Source organism: Lissotriton vulgaris, unplaced genomic scaffold (genome assembly GCF_964263255.1).
Source record: "Lissotriton vulgaris unplaced genomic scaffold, aLisVul1.2 SCAFFOLD_2134, whole genome shotgun sequence".
NCBI lineage: Eukaryota > Metazoa > Chordata > Amphibia > Caudata > Salamandridae > Lissotriton > Lissotriton vulgaris.
Window position 1 is genome coordinate 75,760 of NW_028245013.1, and position 19,740 is coordinate 95,499.

The window sequence follows — 19,740 nt, forward strand, 5'->3', positions numbered from 1 at the left end:
ATTACTGTATTTTCTTTTTCGATTCTGATTCATGTACCATATGATTGGGTCACATCATGTAATGTTCATGGCTACCAAAAGATATGTGTAAAATGTTTCTTCGGCATATATTGTACCAGTAGTTTATCTACCTGCATTGTTAAAAAAGGAACAATCCTATCATTCCACTTTTAATAATTGTAATAACATATAATCACTGACATCTAAGAAAATCAGAGTCCCATTCTTTTTTTTAATCCAGTGACCTAATATGTTCTCAAACGTGTATTAATGTAAGTACATAATCTACAATTTATGTAAATATTTCCTTTTAGCTTTGTAATTTAGTCTCTGCATAATTCGAGCCAGTGGTTGCAGGTGGGGCCCAATGCCTCTAATTTTTGGGGACCGGCACTCGTTTTTCCTCAAACCACTCGGAAAAACGAGTTTGACCCCGAACAAGAGAGAGAAAAACACAATGATGAAAGAGGAGGAAAAGAAAAACGGTAAAACCATGACAACGGGAGAAAGCAAAGAGGAAAAAGAATCTAAATGAGTAAGATAAAGGGGCAGGGACTGCCTGGTGGTGGATTAAAGTGACATGAGTTGGAATCACGACAATGCAACCTTGGTTTTCTAGCATTCAGACATTCAACAGCTGCGGCTGTGGGCTTCTAATGAAACCTCTAGGCCCTAGCACCTATACCTTTACAAATTATGCACTGCATTGAGTCCTTTTGATTGCAAAGTTTGCAATCTCTTTGTGAAGAAATACTTTGTCTGCAACTTAGTTCTCTTTATCTATGTCAGTACCTGATACTTGGACCATCTCTAATAACTGTAATCTTATTTCATTTAGGCATTTATTTCTACAAAATGTGCTGCAACCAGTGCCATGCTATGTTTCTCACATGTTACTTTTATGATCAGAGACTTGCACTTTTGCTTTTATATTTGTTTTGCCAACATAACCATATCTATAAGGGAATTGTACTAGATAGATCTAGTTTTCTGAGTCCCAGGTTACACATTGTTTTAACTTGATCTCTCTCCTCCCGTAGGATAGTACACCAAGTGACCTTTTAAAACATCAGAAATTTGTGTACAGTTTAAAAAGGGATATACCCTATTCTTTTGTGTTTTCATGTAAGATGGTTGTTTTTTCCGCAAATATCAACAAGTCCTTGATATTTTCCCCTATTGTAGGCAAACCATCTTGCACTTGTAAATATTTTTTTCAAGACGTCACTTATGTCAGTTTCCAAAACCAAAACATAGTGCACAATGATAAATTTGCATTTCATGTAATTAAGGATACTTTAATGTAATTTATTTTTAAATTCTGTAATTACATGAAAGCAATTAGGCTTATTTCACGTAACCCGATTGTTAAGGACCAATTTGACTGGAGACAAGCAGCAGCCTGAGAGACACTTCTATGACTAAATATCAAGAACTACATCAAAACAGTCTTGGGGCTCATATGGAATGCTGCTGGCGGTCTGTCCTCAGTATTCTAGTTTTTTGTTCTGCTCAGGGCAGCACTTTCTGCCATTCAAAATTGCTACTTTTCAACTACTCCTAAGTTAGTATTTTTACCTTTTTACTTCGACCATTCTTCTAAGTTTCTTCGTTCAGACTGGGCAAACATCACTGAAAGCGGCACTGTGGCACTATTGTGCCGAAACATATCAAAGCATAGAAAATCGGGCACAGTTTCTCCAACTACCAAGATAATCGTGTGTTGGTAATATAAATGCAGAAGAAGCTCTCCTTCACACAGTAGTATAAGCAGCCCAAGCACAAAGTGATGCTGGATGGGTTCTCTGGTGCGTCCTTAAAGAGAAAGTATTCTTCAGTTCACCCGGTATTGCTCAAGAGGAGATAAGCCAAAAGGGCGCATGTAGATACGAAAAAAACTAAACTAAAAGCACGACCCCTGAGGAATGCTGCAGGATACTTCGAATTATTTATTTCTGACGTTTTGACCGGAGTTAGCTAGGATAGCTTGGACTCACTAAAGCACAGATCTGAGTGACAGGTGTTAAAACCTTATCAGCAGGATTAAATGGTCGACCATGTAGTGACTAGTCGGTGATTAAGGAGTATAGGTGCAGTGTTTTTAACCTTATCCAGGGATTATGGGAACTCGTCCCTCATACTGCCGAGAAGCGGCTCCTTAAAGAGGAGAATGCAGACTATTGGTCGAGCCGGGGTGGTTTACTTATCATTATTTTTTATTATGTCCTGGCACCTTTTTCCTTGGTATTGGTAAGGAAAAGGAGGTTGGGCATGGGCCGGTCACTGACCAAATTTTTGGGTCAGTGTATGATTTTTTTTTTTTTTTTTTTAAAGAAGCCGGGTTATGATGTGGTGGGTCAAAGGCACAGGCACTATACCACAAGAAGGGAAGTCTTGATCAAGTTAGTTGTCTCTGCCAAGAGGTGGAATAGCTGTTTGAGGCATGTGGCAAGCAAGTCTATTTTATGAATTCCGTCCTGGATCATGACAATGTGAGTGAATTGATGTGGAAATGTGCAATGAAACAGCACTTTGTCTTACCTGGAATGCATTCATGCAGCGTAGAGAGGCTGGCAAAGATCTATTGCTTGAAGACAACAGGAGCAGTAATTCCAAGCAGGTGTGCGATGGGAATGTTAAAGAGTGAACACCAGTATCATTTCCCCATGCCTTTGCAAGCCTACAAGTCAAAGAGTTATATTAGTACTAAAGTCCACTAACCCTTATTTACAAAAACATTGAGTAAAGTAGCCAGGTAAGAATGACAGCTCGATACAGACATAGAGCAGTTTCTTGATCAAAATGACAATTAGGTTCTAAGCAGCACACAACTTCAACAGGTTGAATGGTATCTTAACCACAATTATACACATCATTTGAGGCATACCTTAGTGATCTCTATTAACGTTCATTTGACTGCACTTCACTTCTAGTTTCGTTCTCTTGCTACAGACACCTACAGAGGCTAGTAGCAGACAGCCTTGCAATCAATACTTTAACTTGTACTTTGAGAGGGCTTTGTGTTTGCACACTTGCCTGCTCCTGATTCAATGACTTTCCCCTGATTCTTGTGTTTTCCTACCCCACAAACATCTAAGATTCACCATTGTTTTTGATTGGGTGAGTGTATAATTTCACTGCTGACCTCAGGTAATGATTTTTCCTTCTGTTATTTTCTCTCTCTCTCTACCTCCCCTCTCTCCCTCTGGGTTCTTTCCTTCTCCCCTCCCTGCCTCTGCCACTAAAATCCAAGCCGTCCTCTGTTCCCTTGGCTCCTCTCCCCAACCCTGATCTCAAGCCCTACAGCAGCTCAGTGTCCCTCTATCTCCACCCCCTGTCTCTCTTGCTCATGCCCACTGGGTGCTCGCCTCCACTATTGGCTTCACCAATGATAGTAAAATTGTGCTACATTGACAATAATGGCGACCAGCCATATCGGGAAGTTATCTTTTATACTTCCAAGACAACTGTCATGTTCCACACAGTGGAAACATGGCGCCCTTCTTAGAAGCATTGAAAACAACATTCAGAGGTGACTGGGCTCAGCTATTGGCTTTGATAATGCTGGCACCACACTGGCAAAACCAATGCCGCAAACAACAAGCATTGGCATCGCAAACCCTACTGACTTTGCCAATGCTCGTTATACCTGGGTCCCTGAAATAAGAATGACAATTGATTGCAGAAGTAAAAAACAGTAGCAAAAATATAGACCAAGCTATGCCTCAAGCTATTATGTTTTTATTAAGGTGCCACATTTGAGGGAGATTTATTGAGAGACACAAATTATCACACTTATTTGAGAAAAGTATAACCCTCAAGCAGCCTGTCACTTTTACTGCCCCATTTCTTTCCTGAAAACATAGAGGCCAAGATACTGGCAAATGTTACCGCCAGGATATTGTTGCCAATAGAGGTATCTGAGATTTACCTAGTCAAGTCAGGCTTCCTACCTTGCAGGTGTACACGCTTAACCCCTTCCATGCTCATGACGGAACGGTTCCGTCATGAGCGTCGGTTGAGCTGTGCTCATGACGGAACTGTTCCGTCATGAGCCGATAGGCTCATTAGAACCTTCAGCACAGCACGAAAATATGCGCCGCGCTGAAGGGGTTAAACCTGCAGAGGCTATATAACTGCTTGAAAGGAGCACATAAGTTTTCGAATGATAACAGTTCTTGAAATTAAATTCGTCTTGGCCCACAGTTTGCTATCTTAGGTTTTTGGGGGGAAGTGGACTTCACAAGACCTCAAAAACTCTCTTTATTTAAGTAGGATGATTGTGCTTACAGAAATCACACAACATTGGGGTAACACATTGACACAAACCATAGAGAGCTGGGAAAGGGGAATAGACGAGTGCATAGGAACTCAGAAATTCATTTTGCGGGACAATGGAAAAATATCTGGGCTCCAAGAAAGATACGTAACCTGAGAGGGGCAAGTGATGGAGGAAAAGGAACTGGAGAAGGCGGGCTGGGCCTTGCTTATCTCGTGACCGAGCACTGTTTGGAACCCTGTGTGATGAAGTTATGTCTGCGTCTGTAGGCATATGTGGTGGAGTGTGACCCTGTGATTCAACGCAAACAGGTTATCCATACAGCCTTTTCCAGTTTACTCATCAAACTGTGTATGGAACAGAATATGCTCAAAAATAAAATAAAATGTATAAACAAAACAGTAGCCAATAGATCTTTTTGAGAAACTGCTGTGTCTGCAGGCTTCTGCCTGGATCAAATTCAAGATGCTAATGCTGGCATCATGGTACCAGAACACTGTGGACTAAATATCGTCTGCCAAAATCGTTATGAAACAATTTTGTTTTCGAAAATATCAACCTACTAGAGTTATTAAAGAATATACACCCAATAGGATGATACTTTAGTAAACGATATATAGGACACACTTTTACATTTGTTACAACGATATTCAGACATAAACCACACCGATTTACAGCTTGCAATCGCATACTTGCTAAACACTACATAAAAAACACACATATGTGACTCAAGAAAAATGGCAATGCCATTTTCCTATTTGTGTGGCACAATGAAAATGTCATATATAAATATGCTCTGACTTAGCTACAGTAACCCTCCCCCTCAAAACTTTCAGCAAACTTTGCACACAGTTGATTGCGTACCCTCACACAAACCTCACAAGAATGCAATGGCTAAGTATCAAGAAGTGATGTGAGGTGTCATAAGCAGGCCTACCCGAAACGTCTGTGGGGCCCGGTCACAAATGTCATGCATGCCCCTCCCTGGTTTTCTGATAGCATAAGTAAGCACATGATCTAAAAAAAGGCAATATGCTGGGATATATTTGGATTATATACTCAAAAGTATCCAGTGGCTACTATTTAGAGCTTATTCAAAATCGAGCCAGTGGAATCAACTCATAGGCTTGTGTGATTTATTTCACAATATTTTAGTTATTCCATAGATTTGCTAACATCCAAATGATGTCAAACATTGAGGACAACACAAAATAATGACATTTTTCAACATGTAAATGACATAAAAAATAACATATATGAGCAATCATTACATATGTGTATGATACAGCAGTAATTTATATGCAATTAAATAAACACAAAAGGTAATTAAAGCACCAATCCATAAATCAAAGGTAGCAAAAAGGCAGAGTAGCAAGTCAAACCTTGCAACCACTGTACATTCCCCTGCCTGTATGCACAGCTCTGGGGATCCTATGAATCAAAATAAGGGTAACTGGGGAGGGGAAATAATTAAGCCTTCTCCCTAAGTTATCCAGGTTGGCTTTTCCCAGACGCTGTTGTCAACGCGTTTCCAACCCCATCAGCATTCAGGGGTTTTCCTCAGGACTTGGACGCAGTGAAATCTTGTGGTGAAGTCATGTACTGTGGTTGCAGGATGCACAAAGTGTTCAGAAATTTCTGGCACTGGATTTAATGGTGAAGCCTGCATCAATGGCCGTTCTTAATTATGCAGGATTGAAGCCAGTTCAGTTGGAATGCTATTTAGTCGGGGGAATGCTATTTAGTCGGGCAGCACGACTAAATAGCATTCCGACTAATCTGAAATAGCAGCCCGACTGTGTGATTTATTTCACTAAAATATTGTGAAATAAATCACACAAGCCTATGAATTGATTCCACGGGCTCGATTTTGAATAAGCTCTAAATAATAGCTACTGGATACTTTTGAGTATATAACTATTGGTGGTCCCATCCAGTTAGCTTAGGACCCAAGCCTTCTTTAGTTTTCAGGGACATATTTGGAGGCAGCTCTAGCATAGGGCTGAGGTTACGTGCCTCATCATGAATATTTCACAAAAGCTGGCAGTACCTGCGTTTGAGGTTTATAAATATATATTTAACAGTGGAAGTATGGAGCTCGGAAAAGAGCAGGCCTAGGGCAAACAGCTTCAGCTTTTCCAGTCTTGCGACGGTCTTGTTCCAAGATGCATGTCAATACTATATAAAACACTACATAAAAGATTAGAAGTCTCCTATCTTAAGACAATATCTTATCGAACATTAATAAAGAGAATCCACATCCCCGACCTCAGGGTTTCAAATGTAACATCCTTTGTCTATAATCTTGAAGCATTACTAATCACCAAGCTTGTGTTCAGTGCTCTGTTGCTCTCCAGTTAGGTCTGTGCTCTGTAAATCCCAGACATTCATATTACAAATAAATAAATAATGTATTAAGTATAATATTGACCATGGCCAAGTTATGAAATGGAGAGCTTCAACACACTCCGACTGCTTCGAAAGACCTTCAGATGGATCCCCACCGAATCCAGGAAGACAGTCACCCATGCCCTCATCAGCAGCAGAATCGACTACGGCAACGCAGTGTTCACCAGCGTCAACCAGAAACTCCTCCAAAGACTCTAAAATGTCCAGAGCGCCACAGCAAGACTAATCCTCAACATCTACCATCGCGTCCACATCAGTCAAAAGCTCTGCGACGGTAATGACCTGATAATTCTGCCAATCACCGGGGCATACTGACCCTATCCCTTCTTGGGACCCAAAAGGACACAATACTTCACTATACTTACCCAAGAAAGGAATAATACTAGCAACTAACTAAAGATATATGGCTATTGCCGAGGAGCTCGCAAACAGCAAGAACAATACCAGTGGCGACAACAACGCAAACAACCCGGGAAAACAACGCAAACAAGGGCCACTCGGTAAAACAACGCAACAAAGTCCACCCAGGTTGGACTGTATAAACAACGCATGCCCCGCCTAACAATGCCTCGGGGTGGAATACTTACCACTTTAGGCTTCCCTCGATGAGAGTGGGACATCTCTCTCTCAACAATTACCTGCAGGAAGGGAAACTTACCATCCATCCGGTGCTACAGCATTTGGGTCAGAAAGGCCCTGACCTCCCATCCCAAGGAACACAAACAAATAATTATATGCTCTGGTTTTTTTTTATTACACAATGATAGAATGACAAAAGAAAGAAATTACTAATATGTTACGATAGGCCTTCTATATCACTTACAGCACCAACTTCAAACTACCAATTATATGATGCTGAGGAAAGAAACTGGTTTTAGTAGGCAGGAAGTAATGGCGCTCAGGCACTATTAACGTTATACTCAGTAATATGTGTCCAGTATTAGGAATGGTGCTGACAGGGAGGGGAGACCCTCAAACCCCTCAATCCGTGTTCCGGGTTATGACGCCAGTTTACTGAGAGCGGAGCAACGATTCTAACCGTGACGGGCACATACTCGTGCCTTACCGGGAAACTACCGGGTCGCCATTCCTGATACCTTGCCACCCTACTTTATAGGTGCAGGACTTAATATGCCTTTTTATTACTTTGGACTCGTTGAAACTGGTGCCCTGATACTTTAAGTGATATCTGCCATACAGGATTTGACTTGCCAACTACCTATCCTTGATCACTCAGAATTCGGTTACCCTTCCGGGTTGGAAATATCACTGGAATTGGGCCTATCTTACTTTGGATTCAGCCACTAAGCCCTGAAGAGTTGTAGAATTTTGCCTTTTTCTACAATGAAACACGTGTCGTCTGGCTGTGTATTAACCTATACATGATGACCTATTAAAAAGGGAGAACAATAACTCCAGATTATACTACCAACGTTGGATGGTTTCTTCATATCCAGAACTTTTTACTCACACATTGGTGTTTTTTCTGTTTTGAGTGCGCAGGACTTTAGTTCATTACCAATTATATGATCACTAAATGCAATCAGAATAACATATATAAAGAACTTATATGTATATAAATGTATGGAACCTGAAAACAGAAGAGGATAGTTAAGGCAAGAACAGCTAGAATATAAGAGTTAGTGGAACACCTCAGCAAGTTTCTACACATCCCATTTCCACTTCGCCAGAGGGGAGTCCGTTTCTCCAGCCAAAACAGGATTCTCTGCTCCACTTTAACAGCTGCACGACTGCACTGTGATGGACTACCAGAGATTAGGTCTCAGACAGCTCCTTTAGTAGGAGTAGAAACGTAGGACGAAGCTCCTGTGAGCCTCACCCCCTCTCTCTCTCATCAGATTCAGCAACCAGCCCGCCTCAAGGCCACGGCATCGGTTGATCAGGCCTTTGCTATGACTTCGAGACATAGCCTGTACATTCCTCCGGTAGGAAACGGTTTCAACCAGCATGCAGAGTGCAGAAAACAAATGAAAGCAAAACATAACTTCTCACCTAGAAAGGCTCAGAAGATGGAGACAGCTCAGAAAATGGAGTTGCTTAAGCATAAGCCACTACTCCCGCAAAGAGCCAAAATTAGTATGCAAGATGGCATACGATTATGCCAAAGGCAAGCCCAGCCATTAAGTAAGATAAAGTCAGAAACAGAAAGGTACATAATCAAACTACTTTGTAGTGCCGCAGGCCTACACATCACCATGTTATGTGACAGTATAAATTGCAAAGCAAGATGACATGAGAGCATGTCAAAGGCAATAGTCAGCACTGCTGTTAGGCAAGACAAAGTCAGAAACAGGCCTACACATCACTATGTTAGGCCAAAATATACTGAGATGGTAGTGGGCAATGGTCATAATTGAGCAATTTATCCATAAAATAGCTCAATCACTACAGCGACCACCACTGGCTCTCAGTCGACAGAAGAATAACATTCAAACTCCTCACACACACATCAAAAGCCCTTCACAAAGCCGGACCCACATACCTGAATCACCGCCTCACATTTCACATCTTGCCCTAGCTACCGTCCCATGAATTTGCAAGACCAGAACCGGAGGAATATCCTTCTCCTACCTCACCTCCAAGACATAGAACACCCAGCCCATCCACCTCAGGAAATCACCCTTGCTGATGCAATTCAGGAAGGACCTCAAGACATGGCTCTTCGGTTACACTCAGCACTTATTCTGATACCGCCCCCCCACAACGCCTTGAGACCCTCACGGGTGAGTATATGCGCTTTACAAACCCTGATTGATTGATTGACCTTACTGAGAGGAGGATTTACCACTCACACGCCTCTCCCGATCGGATTACCACTGCTATATATGTGGCAGCTTGCATTCCAAACAGGGTGGCAATCTGGTCAGGCGGCAGTTTATCGCAGCATTTACCTACACGGATGCACACCCTTCTCTCCATGCTTTGTGCCACCCCCAAGAGATTTTGGGGCATGGCCCACATCGGGGAGGCAGGCTGAATCCCCTTTAGTTAAGTAAGTCCTGTTCCCGTCACCAGTACAGACGTCACAAGAGTGGTTCCCAAGGTCGGTCATCATTGCGTTCCAAATCTTCAGGTAAGTCAATAAGAAAACAAAAAAATACAGTTGTGACTTGGCACCTACGTGCTATTCACATAGTACTGAGAAGCAGCAAAGGAAACCCCATGCCTCTCGATCCCGCTCTGAAATAGAAGCCTATCCTGCAAATTATCCAAGGGCAATCAGAGATTCCAAGGCCGTCTGCGACACTTAGACAGAACAGAGTTCCACAAGGCCAATGCACCAAATCGTCGAATCCTTACTGACCGCATTTGAGATCATGCTCCACATCAATGCCGACTTCCTCAACGTCAGAGGACGAGCTGCCAATTGTGTTCTGAGCCAAGTCAGCATTGCTACGACCTCGACCAAGGACACATGTTGCATTTTATTTGACACAGATTCTGACAATAATTATGATGCGGGTGATGAAATAGGTAAAGCCAGAAAGGAAAATCCCTGGAAACCGCAATATATCCTTATTCAAACCATTCTTTCATTCTTTCATACCAATATATCATAGAGCCTTAGGTTTAATTCCGAATATATTTGCCAACTAAAGTGTAACGTTTACAGTATTTTTTATTAAAAAATATGTTTTCTTTTTTTGTACCAGTTTTAAAATTTCAGAAATATTCCTGAAAACATATACATCAACAATACACTATAAAATACAATACAGGTGATGAAATAGGGCAACCATACCAGAAGGAAAATTGGTATGATGACCTTTAACCCCTGGTCCTGCCCCTGAGGACAATGCTTTTTACACAATGGGTTATGCGTAGGAAGCTGAATTTCTTGACCTCCAGCTCCACAGTTCAGAGGTTAAAACCAATGTGTCGACAGGAGTGATCCAGCTTGGCCAAACATCTACTTAGCCCCTCTTGCCCTTCAATGAGGCGCTTACAGATACCATTTTGAAGTCAGTGGCCAAACCTTGCTCTGGCACACTGGTCAAGCACTAGATTGTAAGACACCACCACCCTGCCCCAGATCACCCTGTATTTCTGTCTCAGCACCCCGCCCCTGAAAGCTTGGTGGTCCAGCCAGCTACACGTTGGACAAATTCAAATTCCTTTCCTTTTTTTTTTTTTTTTTCTTTATTAACCAGGAAAAGCAAGAGTCATTTAACAAAAAATAGAGGGGAGTAACAGAGCATAAATAAACTATACAACAGGTGATACAGGCCGGGCAATTAATCAAGCAAAAGAAGAAACATTGATTTAGACAGAATCAAGCGTAGGCACAACAATAAGCACTTAACACATAAGGAATGAATACATAAATATTTGAATCAACCAATACCACTAGGAATAATGCCAGCTTTCCAGTTAGTAATTGGGTGCCAGAGTGCTTCCCCGCGCGCCCTAGGTTTGACTCCTCTTGTTTCAAAAATAGCAATTTCGTATCTATAAACCGCTAGGAAACGCGCTAGCCACATCTGAAAACTTGGCGGGTCAGCTTCTTTCCAGCGAGCGGACAGAATTAACCTTAATATACCTTTCCAACGTATCCCCCAGTTAGTGAGTCCAAACGAGTGGAGCCCTTTGCGTAGAAGGTATTTTATTCCACTAGTTTGGCCCTCAGATCTGTGAATCCCAGCTACCTCCTGCGCAGCTATTCCCTGGCTCTTTGTGTTTCGATGACTCAAGTCCTCTCAGGTGTTCATGAAGATCTCCAACCTGTCTTTATCCAGGCCATACGGGGCGTCCTTGATGCAGCAAGTTCACAATTCATTGTGGCTTGGGCAGCACTGATTTCATCGGGCAGGCCATTGGCAATAGAGTCGCCATTCACCATCACATCTGGCTGTGGTTCACCAGTTTTTCAGGTGATCTCCAATTGTCCCTTATGGGCATGCCCTTTGTCAGGATTTACCTGTTTGGGGTCAATGCAGATTCGGCTCTGGAGCGGTTCAAAAAGAGCAGAGCCCCAGTATACTCCATGGGCTTATCTGCCCACCATTGCCAGCCGCATCAGCCCTCCCATTCTTTTTATTGTTTAGGTAGAGGAACACTATTCCATCAACCAAGTCAGCCATAGCAAGATATCCAGCAGTTTCGGGACCGGGGGCACCCACTGGTCCTGTGGCCACAGTCTGAATACCACTCAGGCCACTTCCCCACTCCCTGTTGTAGCCCCACTTGCCAAACCGCTTTGGCATGCACTTTCTGGAGCACAGCCACTCATTTGGACACAAGATCCAGCAATATGTTGCCGGGTTAGCTGACCATCACATCGGACAGGTGGGCCCTGCAGGTAGTCCAAAAGGGGTAGACCTTGCCCTTCATTGCCACTCAATTGCAACTATCACCATTCCCAGAGTGAGTGATGGAGGACCATCTACCTGCCTTAAGGCTGGAAGTTCAAACCCTTTTGGCCAAAGGGGATCTCAAGAGGCTACCTGTGCCTGAAGTAGGTTGTGTTTTTTATTCCCTCTACTTTTCCTTTCCAAAGAAGTACGGAGGTCGTCATACTATTTTAGCCTGTGCTCTCTCCATGCCTTTCTCCTGAAGTAAATATTCAAGCGCTTACAGTGGCCTAGGACTCATCTGCCCTAAACGTTGGAGACTGGATGGTGGCGGTGGATCTGTTGGATGTCTATTTCCATATACCCGTCCTGCAGGCCCATCGGCATTACCTGCGGTTCGTGGTGGGACAGAAGCATTTTCAGTTCCCTGTGTTTCCCTTTGGTCTTTCCAGCGCACCTTGAGTGTTCGCAAATGTGATGGCGGTGGTAGCAGCGCACTTTCAGAAGTCATGGTTTCCAGTCTTACCCTAATTCAACAACTGGCTCCCGAACACGACTCTCCCAGGCAGTCATCAACCACCTTCAGACTAAACTCTTGTGATCTTTGGGGTTCACTATCAACATGTCAAAGTCACACCTGACTAATTCCAGACACTCCCCTTCATCTGAGCCATTCTGGACACAGTTTGGTTTCGTGCCTTTCCCCTGGCAAGGAGAGTTCAGAACATTCAGGGTAATATCCAGATCTTTCAGCCTCTGTCCAGGATTTCAGTCAGGTCGACTCTAAAGCTACTGGGACTGATGGCCTCCTGCATTCTACTTCTCAACAATGCCCGCTGGCACATACCGACTCTGCAATGGGATCTGAAGTCTCAGTGGGACCAACATCAAGGGGACCTCTAAGACTGTGTCCTGATCTCGGAGGAGACAGCAAAAGATCTGCGGTGGTGGTTGCTGGACCACCATTGGGCCAGAGGCAGACACTTCTTATTACCCCATATAGAGTTGTCATTGGTGACCGATGAGTCACTTCTAGGTTGGGACAGCAATCTGGGAAAGGTGGAGACCAGAGGCCTCTGGCTTTTGGCAGCAGGCCAGCTCAATATCAACCTTCTTAAGCTGTGGGCCATCCAATTGGAATTGAAAGTCGTCCTTCCGGACAACACCACCACCATGTTGGATTGCAACAAGCAGAGTGATGTGAGGTCTTGGACCCTGTGCCAGGAGGCACTACACCTCTGGAAATGGCTGGAACAACAAGGAATCTTCCTGGAGGTGAACCACATGCTCGGATCTTTGAATGCCACGGGGGATGGGCTTAGTTGTTGAAGCCTCGCGGATCAGGAGTGGCAGTTACACTCGGAGGTGGTGTAAGGTCTCTTCCACAAATGGGAAGAACCTTGGTTCGATCTATTTGCCACTTCCAAGAATGCATATTGTCAGCAGTACTTAAATAGTGAAACTGCACCCTGGCCTTCTCAATCTCCACCTTCATGCATGGAGATTGAGCAGCAACATATGAACACCTTCAACCTTCCTCCGAAGGTGGTTGATGTCATCTTGGCAAACAGGCGTCCCTTGACAATAAATGTATAAACTCATTGTTAGGAAAATGTTGTGATTTGGTGCAGCACACACCAGATTGACCCCTTCAGGGAAAATTATCTGGTGTTCTGTTTGTTTTGTCTATCACTCTGCAAGGCTTTGCTTTGAGCACACTTAAAGGATACATTTTGACTTTCAGCCTTTGTGCGCTTACCATCTCCAACACTTGGTTCCTGACATATCTGATGTGTATTCCCTTTTAGCTGCTCTACAGCTGTCCTTTGTGGATTCTTTCTTTTAAGACAGCTTTTCATTTTCACCATACCTTTGGCACAGTCAGTGAGCAAGCTGTAGGTTCCATATGTCAATCTGCAGTATACCATCTTATTCTGAGACAAACTGGTTCAGCAGACAAGATCATATTTCTTGCCTAAAGTTCTCAGTAGGAGTGCAACAGGATTTCAGAGAAGCAAGATTTATTTCATGACCTTTGTACCCAGAGGCGATCCACTACCAATCCATTATGTAATTTTGAGTATTTGTGAAAAATACATTTCGGGGAAGGGGAACAAATTTGTAGGGGTTTCGGATAAAAAAACAAACTCATATTAACAAAAAATGCATACCAACCCTCCCATTTTCCTCGTTCTGTAAATTGCAGCTCCCCCCATTAAAAACATCCCAGATCTAGGAATCTGCATACTAGTCAAAGCCAATTTGCTTTTGGGCATCTGCGTCCGGGAGATGGAGCAGCCTCAAAAGCAACTGACATCAGTGTGCAGGACTGGGGCTTACATGGTCCCCACACGTCATTTCTGCAGCGGCACGACATCAGTGCAAAGCCACATGGTGCCAGCTACCGACGCACAGAGGTACTTCTGATAAAGTTTCCAGATCTGGTTTGATGCTTGGGGAATATTCAAAAGGTGAAGAATCAGCAGATAGATAAGAGTCTCTACCATGGAAAAACATTGTTTTTGATGCCACCACCTGGTATTACGTACAAGCTACATCAAAAAGAAACAAGTCAGGCCTGTTTTGCCTTGTGTATAAATAAACATTTTAGAAGAGCCTGGGGCAGCCCAAATAGGCATTGCCCAGAGTCCTGGCAGTTCTCCCGATGTGGCCAACCGGTGCTTTAGTCTTGCTCCAATAATCCCATCCCCAATATCATAACCCTGCTCAATGCTACAGCTGCTGCCGGAACAATGGGAAATGAGAACCAGTACTGCATTTAGCTTTGATTGATGTCATAGGCACAGGATAGATCCCAGCTGGTTTACTCTGTCTTTAACCTACTTGTAATTGCTGAAGAGCTGCCTATTTTATTATAGCCTAACTCCCGCTACCATGATTAAAAAATATATATACTTCTATTTTCAGCCAAATTCAGGTACTATTAGTAGGATATTGGTATACAACAACATGTTCAGACCAAGTTTAATTTATCTTCATACCTTGGGTACATTGAGGAAGCTAATGAGAATACCTTGTTTGCAGGCTTCGAAAGGATCGCAAAGTTCTTGCCCCACACAGGTTTAAAGCATTACCACTGTACACTACTCACAAAGGGTATTAAAAAACATCACATTTCGTGGGCTACTTGCATAACAGTAATTCCATAACGACAAGGTAAGGTTTGGAAGTCCACTCAAATTAGCTGGATTGTTGTAAAATTGTAAAATGCAGGCATTACAAGGACTCCAGGCCATTTGGGTTAGGCAGTTAGGCACATAATCAAAATTCAGTACGGGATAGCATCCTAGCCTAGAGCTGTAAGCTTCTGATGGTCAGAAGTGCTACAGTTGGCCAGCCCCATCAGGCTAACTAATGACCTGTATCATCATCCATACTAATATAATAAAGAGAGAGCCCAAACCTTTGAGGCGGGTAATCTCAGGAACCAAAGCACCAATCACAACACCCAATACAGCGTTGGAAAGGGCAGTTGCAGCAGAAGGATATAGGCTATGCAGACGCCCACCATATACATTTAAAAGGTAAAAGAACCGTGCCAGCAAAGTAGTCCCTTGTGGGCGTGTCTGCGTCGTGCTGTCGGCGTGTGCTGGGGGCGTGACAAACGCTGGGGGCGTGTGGTACGTTCTGCCCTTCCTGCCATGCCTCATATCGTGTGCTAATCCCACCCTGCTCCCTTTAAATACCACTGCACCCCATAATCATAACCCACCCTTACTCCTTAAAATACCCCAACACCCTTAAACACTAACCCATCTTAACCCTATAAATATACCCTGTACCCCCAAACCCAAACCTATCCCTGAACCCTAAAAATAGCACTGTACCCCAAAACCCAAACCTACCCCTGAACCCTAAAATACCCCTGTACCCCAAAACCCAAACCTAGCCCTGAACCCTTAAAATACCCCTGTACACCCAAACCTAGCCCTGAACCCTTAAAATACCCCTGTACCCCAAAACCCAAACCTAGCCCTGAACCTTAAAAATAACCCTGTACCCCAAAACCCAAACCTACTCCTGAACCCTAAAAATACCCCTATACTCCAAAACACAAACCTAGCCCTGAACCCTAAAAATACCCCGGTTCCCCAAAACCATACCTATCCCTAAACCCTAAAACTACCCCTGTACCCAATAACCCAAAACAATATCTTAACCCTTAAAATACCCAAACACCCCAAAACATATACCTCAGTACCCCAAAACATATACCTCTATACCCATACTTACCTTATCCAAATATTTAAAATAAAATATGCTTTTACTATTTATGCATTTACGATGAATTTCGTTGTAAATGTATGCGTGGTAAAAGCATAAAAATGTTATGCCATGCGTTATAATGGCATTGCAGAGTCATGGTACTTTCGTAATGAAAGTATGCGGAGTGATGGTATGCGGAAAGAAAGTTGCGGAATAATGGGTGTTTACCCTCCCCCGGTAAGTACATTGATGGCACGGCGGCCCACATCTCCAGCAACATACTCATATTTTTTCACCACCCATTTGAAAAACTCACAGGTCTCTCTCATTGATGGCCAGCACCGACATACACTTTTAGCACACCTCCCGCCACAAGTTCTAGAATTGCGAACTTTAGAGCTGGGAAGCTACGTTCGAATCTCGGCATCAGCTCAACATCCTGTGATTCCAGGCAAATCGCTTTTTCTCCCCATGCCTACGACAAATGAATGAGTTCTTCTGTAATGTAAATTGTGCTCATGCCATGTTGTCGAGTTCACGCTGTATAATATTGCAAGGAAAAATAAAGTAGGGAAACTCGAGTTCACGCACTCTTAAGTGCATCAGCAGTGCACTGTGAATCGTAATGTTTCACAGGCTTGTCACAGATAAGAAATGCTATCAAAACGAAATCCTACAAAACAATATACTACTGGCCGGCGGCAATTCATACCCGGACAACGTCGTGACGGGCTGCTAGTGCAATCTATTTTCCGCAGGGTACGGAGTGCCAAGCTTTCTCAGAACACTGCTACTGATAACAAGGATTTACACTACAGTAATCAGCTTATAAGTATATTATCCACCTTTACGTTCTCTGTATTATAGCAACAAATAAAGGGTTTACTAACAATAACTAACCGTAGGCATTTATTGGGGGTACAAAGGCAGCAGAGAAGAATTCATTTTAGGACAATAGCAGTATCCAACAAGGAGGGTTCAAGTAGTGAATCTCAAAGGATCAAGGTCACGTTCCTCTAATGGAAGCAAATAGCTTGCACTCGCTGGAGTAGATTCATGGGTCCCAAACAGCACAAGCACTACACCGCAGGAGGGTCACAGGAGAATCTATATAAATAATAATCCATACAGTACAAAGGAAGGATCATGTGGTTTTGGGTTTGCGTATGTCTGACCCTGTATAGTACCCATACATGTCTAACCTGCTGTCCAATCCGCTGGCCAAACAATCAAGCACAGGCATAACCAGTAGGTCTGGCTGGCATAGAGGAGTGTGTTTATCTGACCTGATGGCGCTGGGAACTTGAGGGATGTGAGGCTCTTTTGGGAGGTCATGAACCACCCATTATTTCACCAAGGGCCTTCCTCAAATATAGATTGTTCAATCCCAGAGGTGTCTTACATTGCGCACTTTATGCAAGTATTTAATGCCTCCAATGTACTTTGTACTCAACAGGAGGAGATGATGTTTTCTGTTACATACACAGATTTGGCTCTTCATTTTAGTCCCCTTAGCACAGTCAAGAATGCTGCTGTAGCCATCAAGCACAGCCAGCGCAGGAAAGCACTGGGGCCTGATAGAGCCCCTTTAGACTTGCTTGAAGAAAATATATACTTATGGGCCACTTTGCTAACGAATGGCTTTAGAACAGCAATTATTGGCCCTCTAACCTCCACATGGAAAGAAGCCATCATAGTGTCCATTTACAAAAAAAGGGAAAGAGGAATAATCCGACCTGTTATCACCCAATATCGCTACTGGATTCTACAGTAAAGATCTTGGGAAGGGTTCTTTTAGCGAGATTGGAGAACATGTCCAACTCTAATAATATCTTCTACGAGCATCAATATGGTTTCAGGCTAGGCTTTAGCACGGTTGAACAGAGTCTGAATTTCCCCCCATAATCAGCAAGTATCCCAAGGCCATGAAAGGATCGTTACACCGATCATTCATGGACTTATGTGCATTCCATACTCTAAACCGTTCCAAATTATGGGCTATCTTGGGAAATTTGAGAGTAGAAGAGACCCTTATTACCATTCTTCGTTGCCTGCATTGGGACACTTCGGCTAAGATCTGCTTCAGTCCAAGAGAAGAAAGTACACCATCTATTTACTGTTACCAAGGAGTTCGCCAGGGTTGTCCTTTAGCCCTGTTCTTGTTCCTTATCTACATCACTGTTCTTGACAGACATTTGTTACAGAAGAAATTGGATATCCCGAAAATGGGTACCCGATTTAGACCGACCCTACTATATGTGGATGATGCCGTCCTAATAGCCTGGAGTGCAAACAGCTTATAGAGAGTACTTGATGCTTTTGCTGAATTCAGGGGAAAACCTTAGATCTGAGGATCAATCAGCAAAAGTATTTTGTAATAGTCTGTGGGCCAATGGGAACTAAAAAAAAGAAACATTTCATAGAGGGTGCCTCGGTTGCTAAAGTAGAGAGTTTGAGTAATGTGGGGTTGCCTTTCGATTCTCAAAAAAAATGGGATTGTCAGTTAGTGCCGAGGGTGCAGCAAATAACTAGAGCAGTGGAAGCTATTTTCTGATTTACAGAAAAGTTAGGCCATCGATCAACAAGGGAGATGATAACCCAGTACAAAGCTAAGAGCTGCTCAATAGCCACCTATAGGGCAGGAGTGTAGGGGTATTGTAACTGTTCAAGTCTTCAAAAGTGAAAGAGAGTTTTCTGCACAGATTACTTATGTTGCCACAGGGTTACCCCACTTTCTTTTGTAATTCGAAAGTGAGCGTAAAGTACTTGGAGGACATTCTTGGGCTTGCCAGTTGTTACTATAGTTGAAAATCTTGGAAACCCCTGAGCTTGGCCTTTCTAAAAGTATTCTTTTGGATAGTCTAGCCTTGGACAAATCAGACTCCATTCCCTGGTTGAGGCAAGTTAAGAGCACTTTTATTGAACTGGGAGTCCCAGAATTATTTAACAATCCTGTCCTAATCCCCTCCTTAGCTACAGCCTGGATAAAGTCGGCTTTTGATGACCAGGCACAGCTTAGCCTGCTGGCAGAAGGCCTCTCAACTTCCCTTTTTGGTTGATTATCACTCTTTACCACCCAGCCATGAGTTGGAATTTTATCTCACCCACATTGGTAACACTCACTTCATGTTTTATCAGTCCAGGCTGGGCTTGGGGACACTGCATTTTCTTTTAGCCTCTGCTAAGCAAGGCGAATGGTTTGGAAATGTACTGCCATGCCCGGGTGACAACAGTTCATGGCAAAGCACATTGGACTTTATGCTCTTTTGTGCACTATACAAATCTGTGAGAACTCGATGTTTAGTTCCTCTCTTGCATAAATTAGCATCTAACTCATATAAGAATGGTTTTAGAATCTTCCAGCACTTACATTTGCCAGGGATGTGCCACACAGTGATCAGCTATATTAGAGGATCTTTAAGCATCTGAAATTTATTTAATTGGCATCTGAGATTTATTTAATTGTAGTCTTGGTTTTAAAAATATTTATAAACCTTTTCATTTTGAGATTAT

General features: G+C 43.0%; 1 protein-coding gene across 1 annotated transcript in view; it reads right to left on the reverse strand.

Annotated features, from left to right (window-relative positions):
* Positions 1-1,223: 1,223 nt before the first annotated feature.
* UBE3D (ubiquitin protein ligase E3D) overlaps positions 1,224-19,740 on the reverse strand; it is a 196,563-nt gene continuing 178,046 nt past the window's right edge. The window contains exon 7 of the mRNA XM_086948984.1: positions 1,224-2,680. Within this exon, the coding sequence (XP_086805110.1) occupies positions 2,464-2,680 (217 nt within the window). The 3' untranslated portion in view covers positions 1,224-2,463. The remainder of the gene's footprint in view (positions 2,681-19,740) is intronic.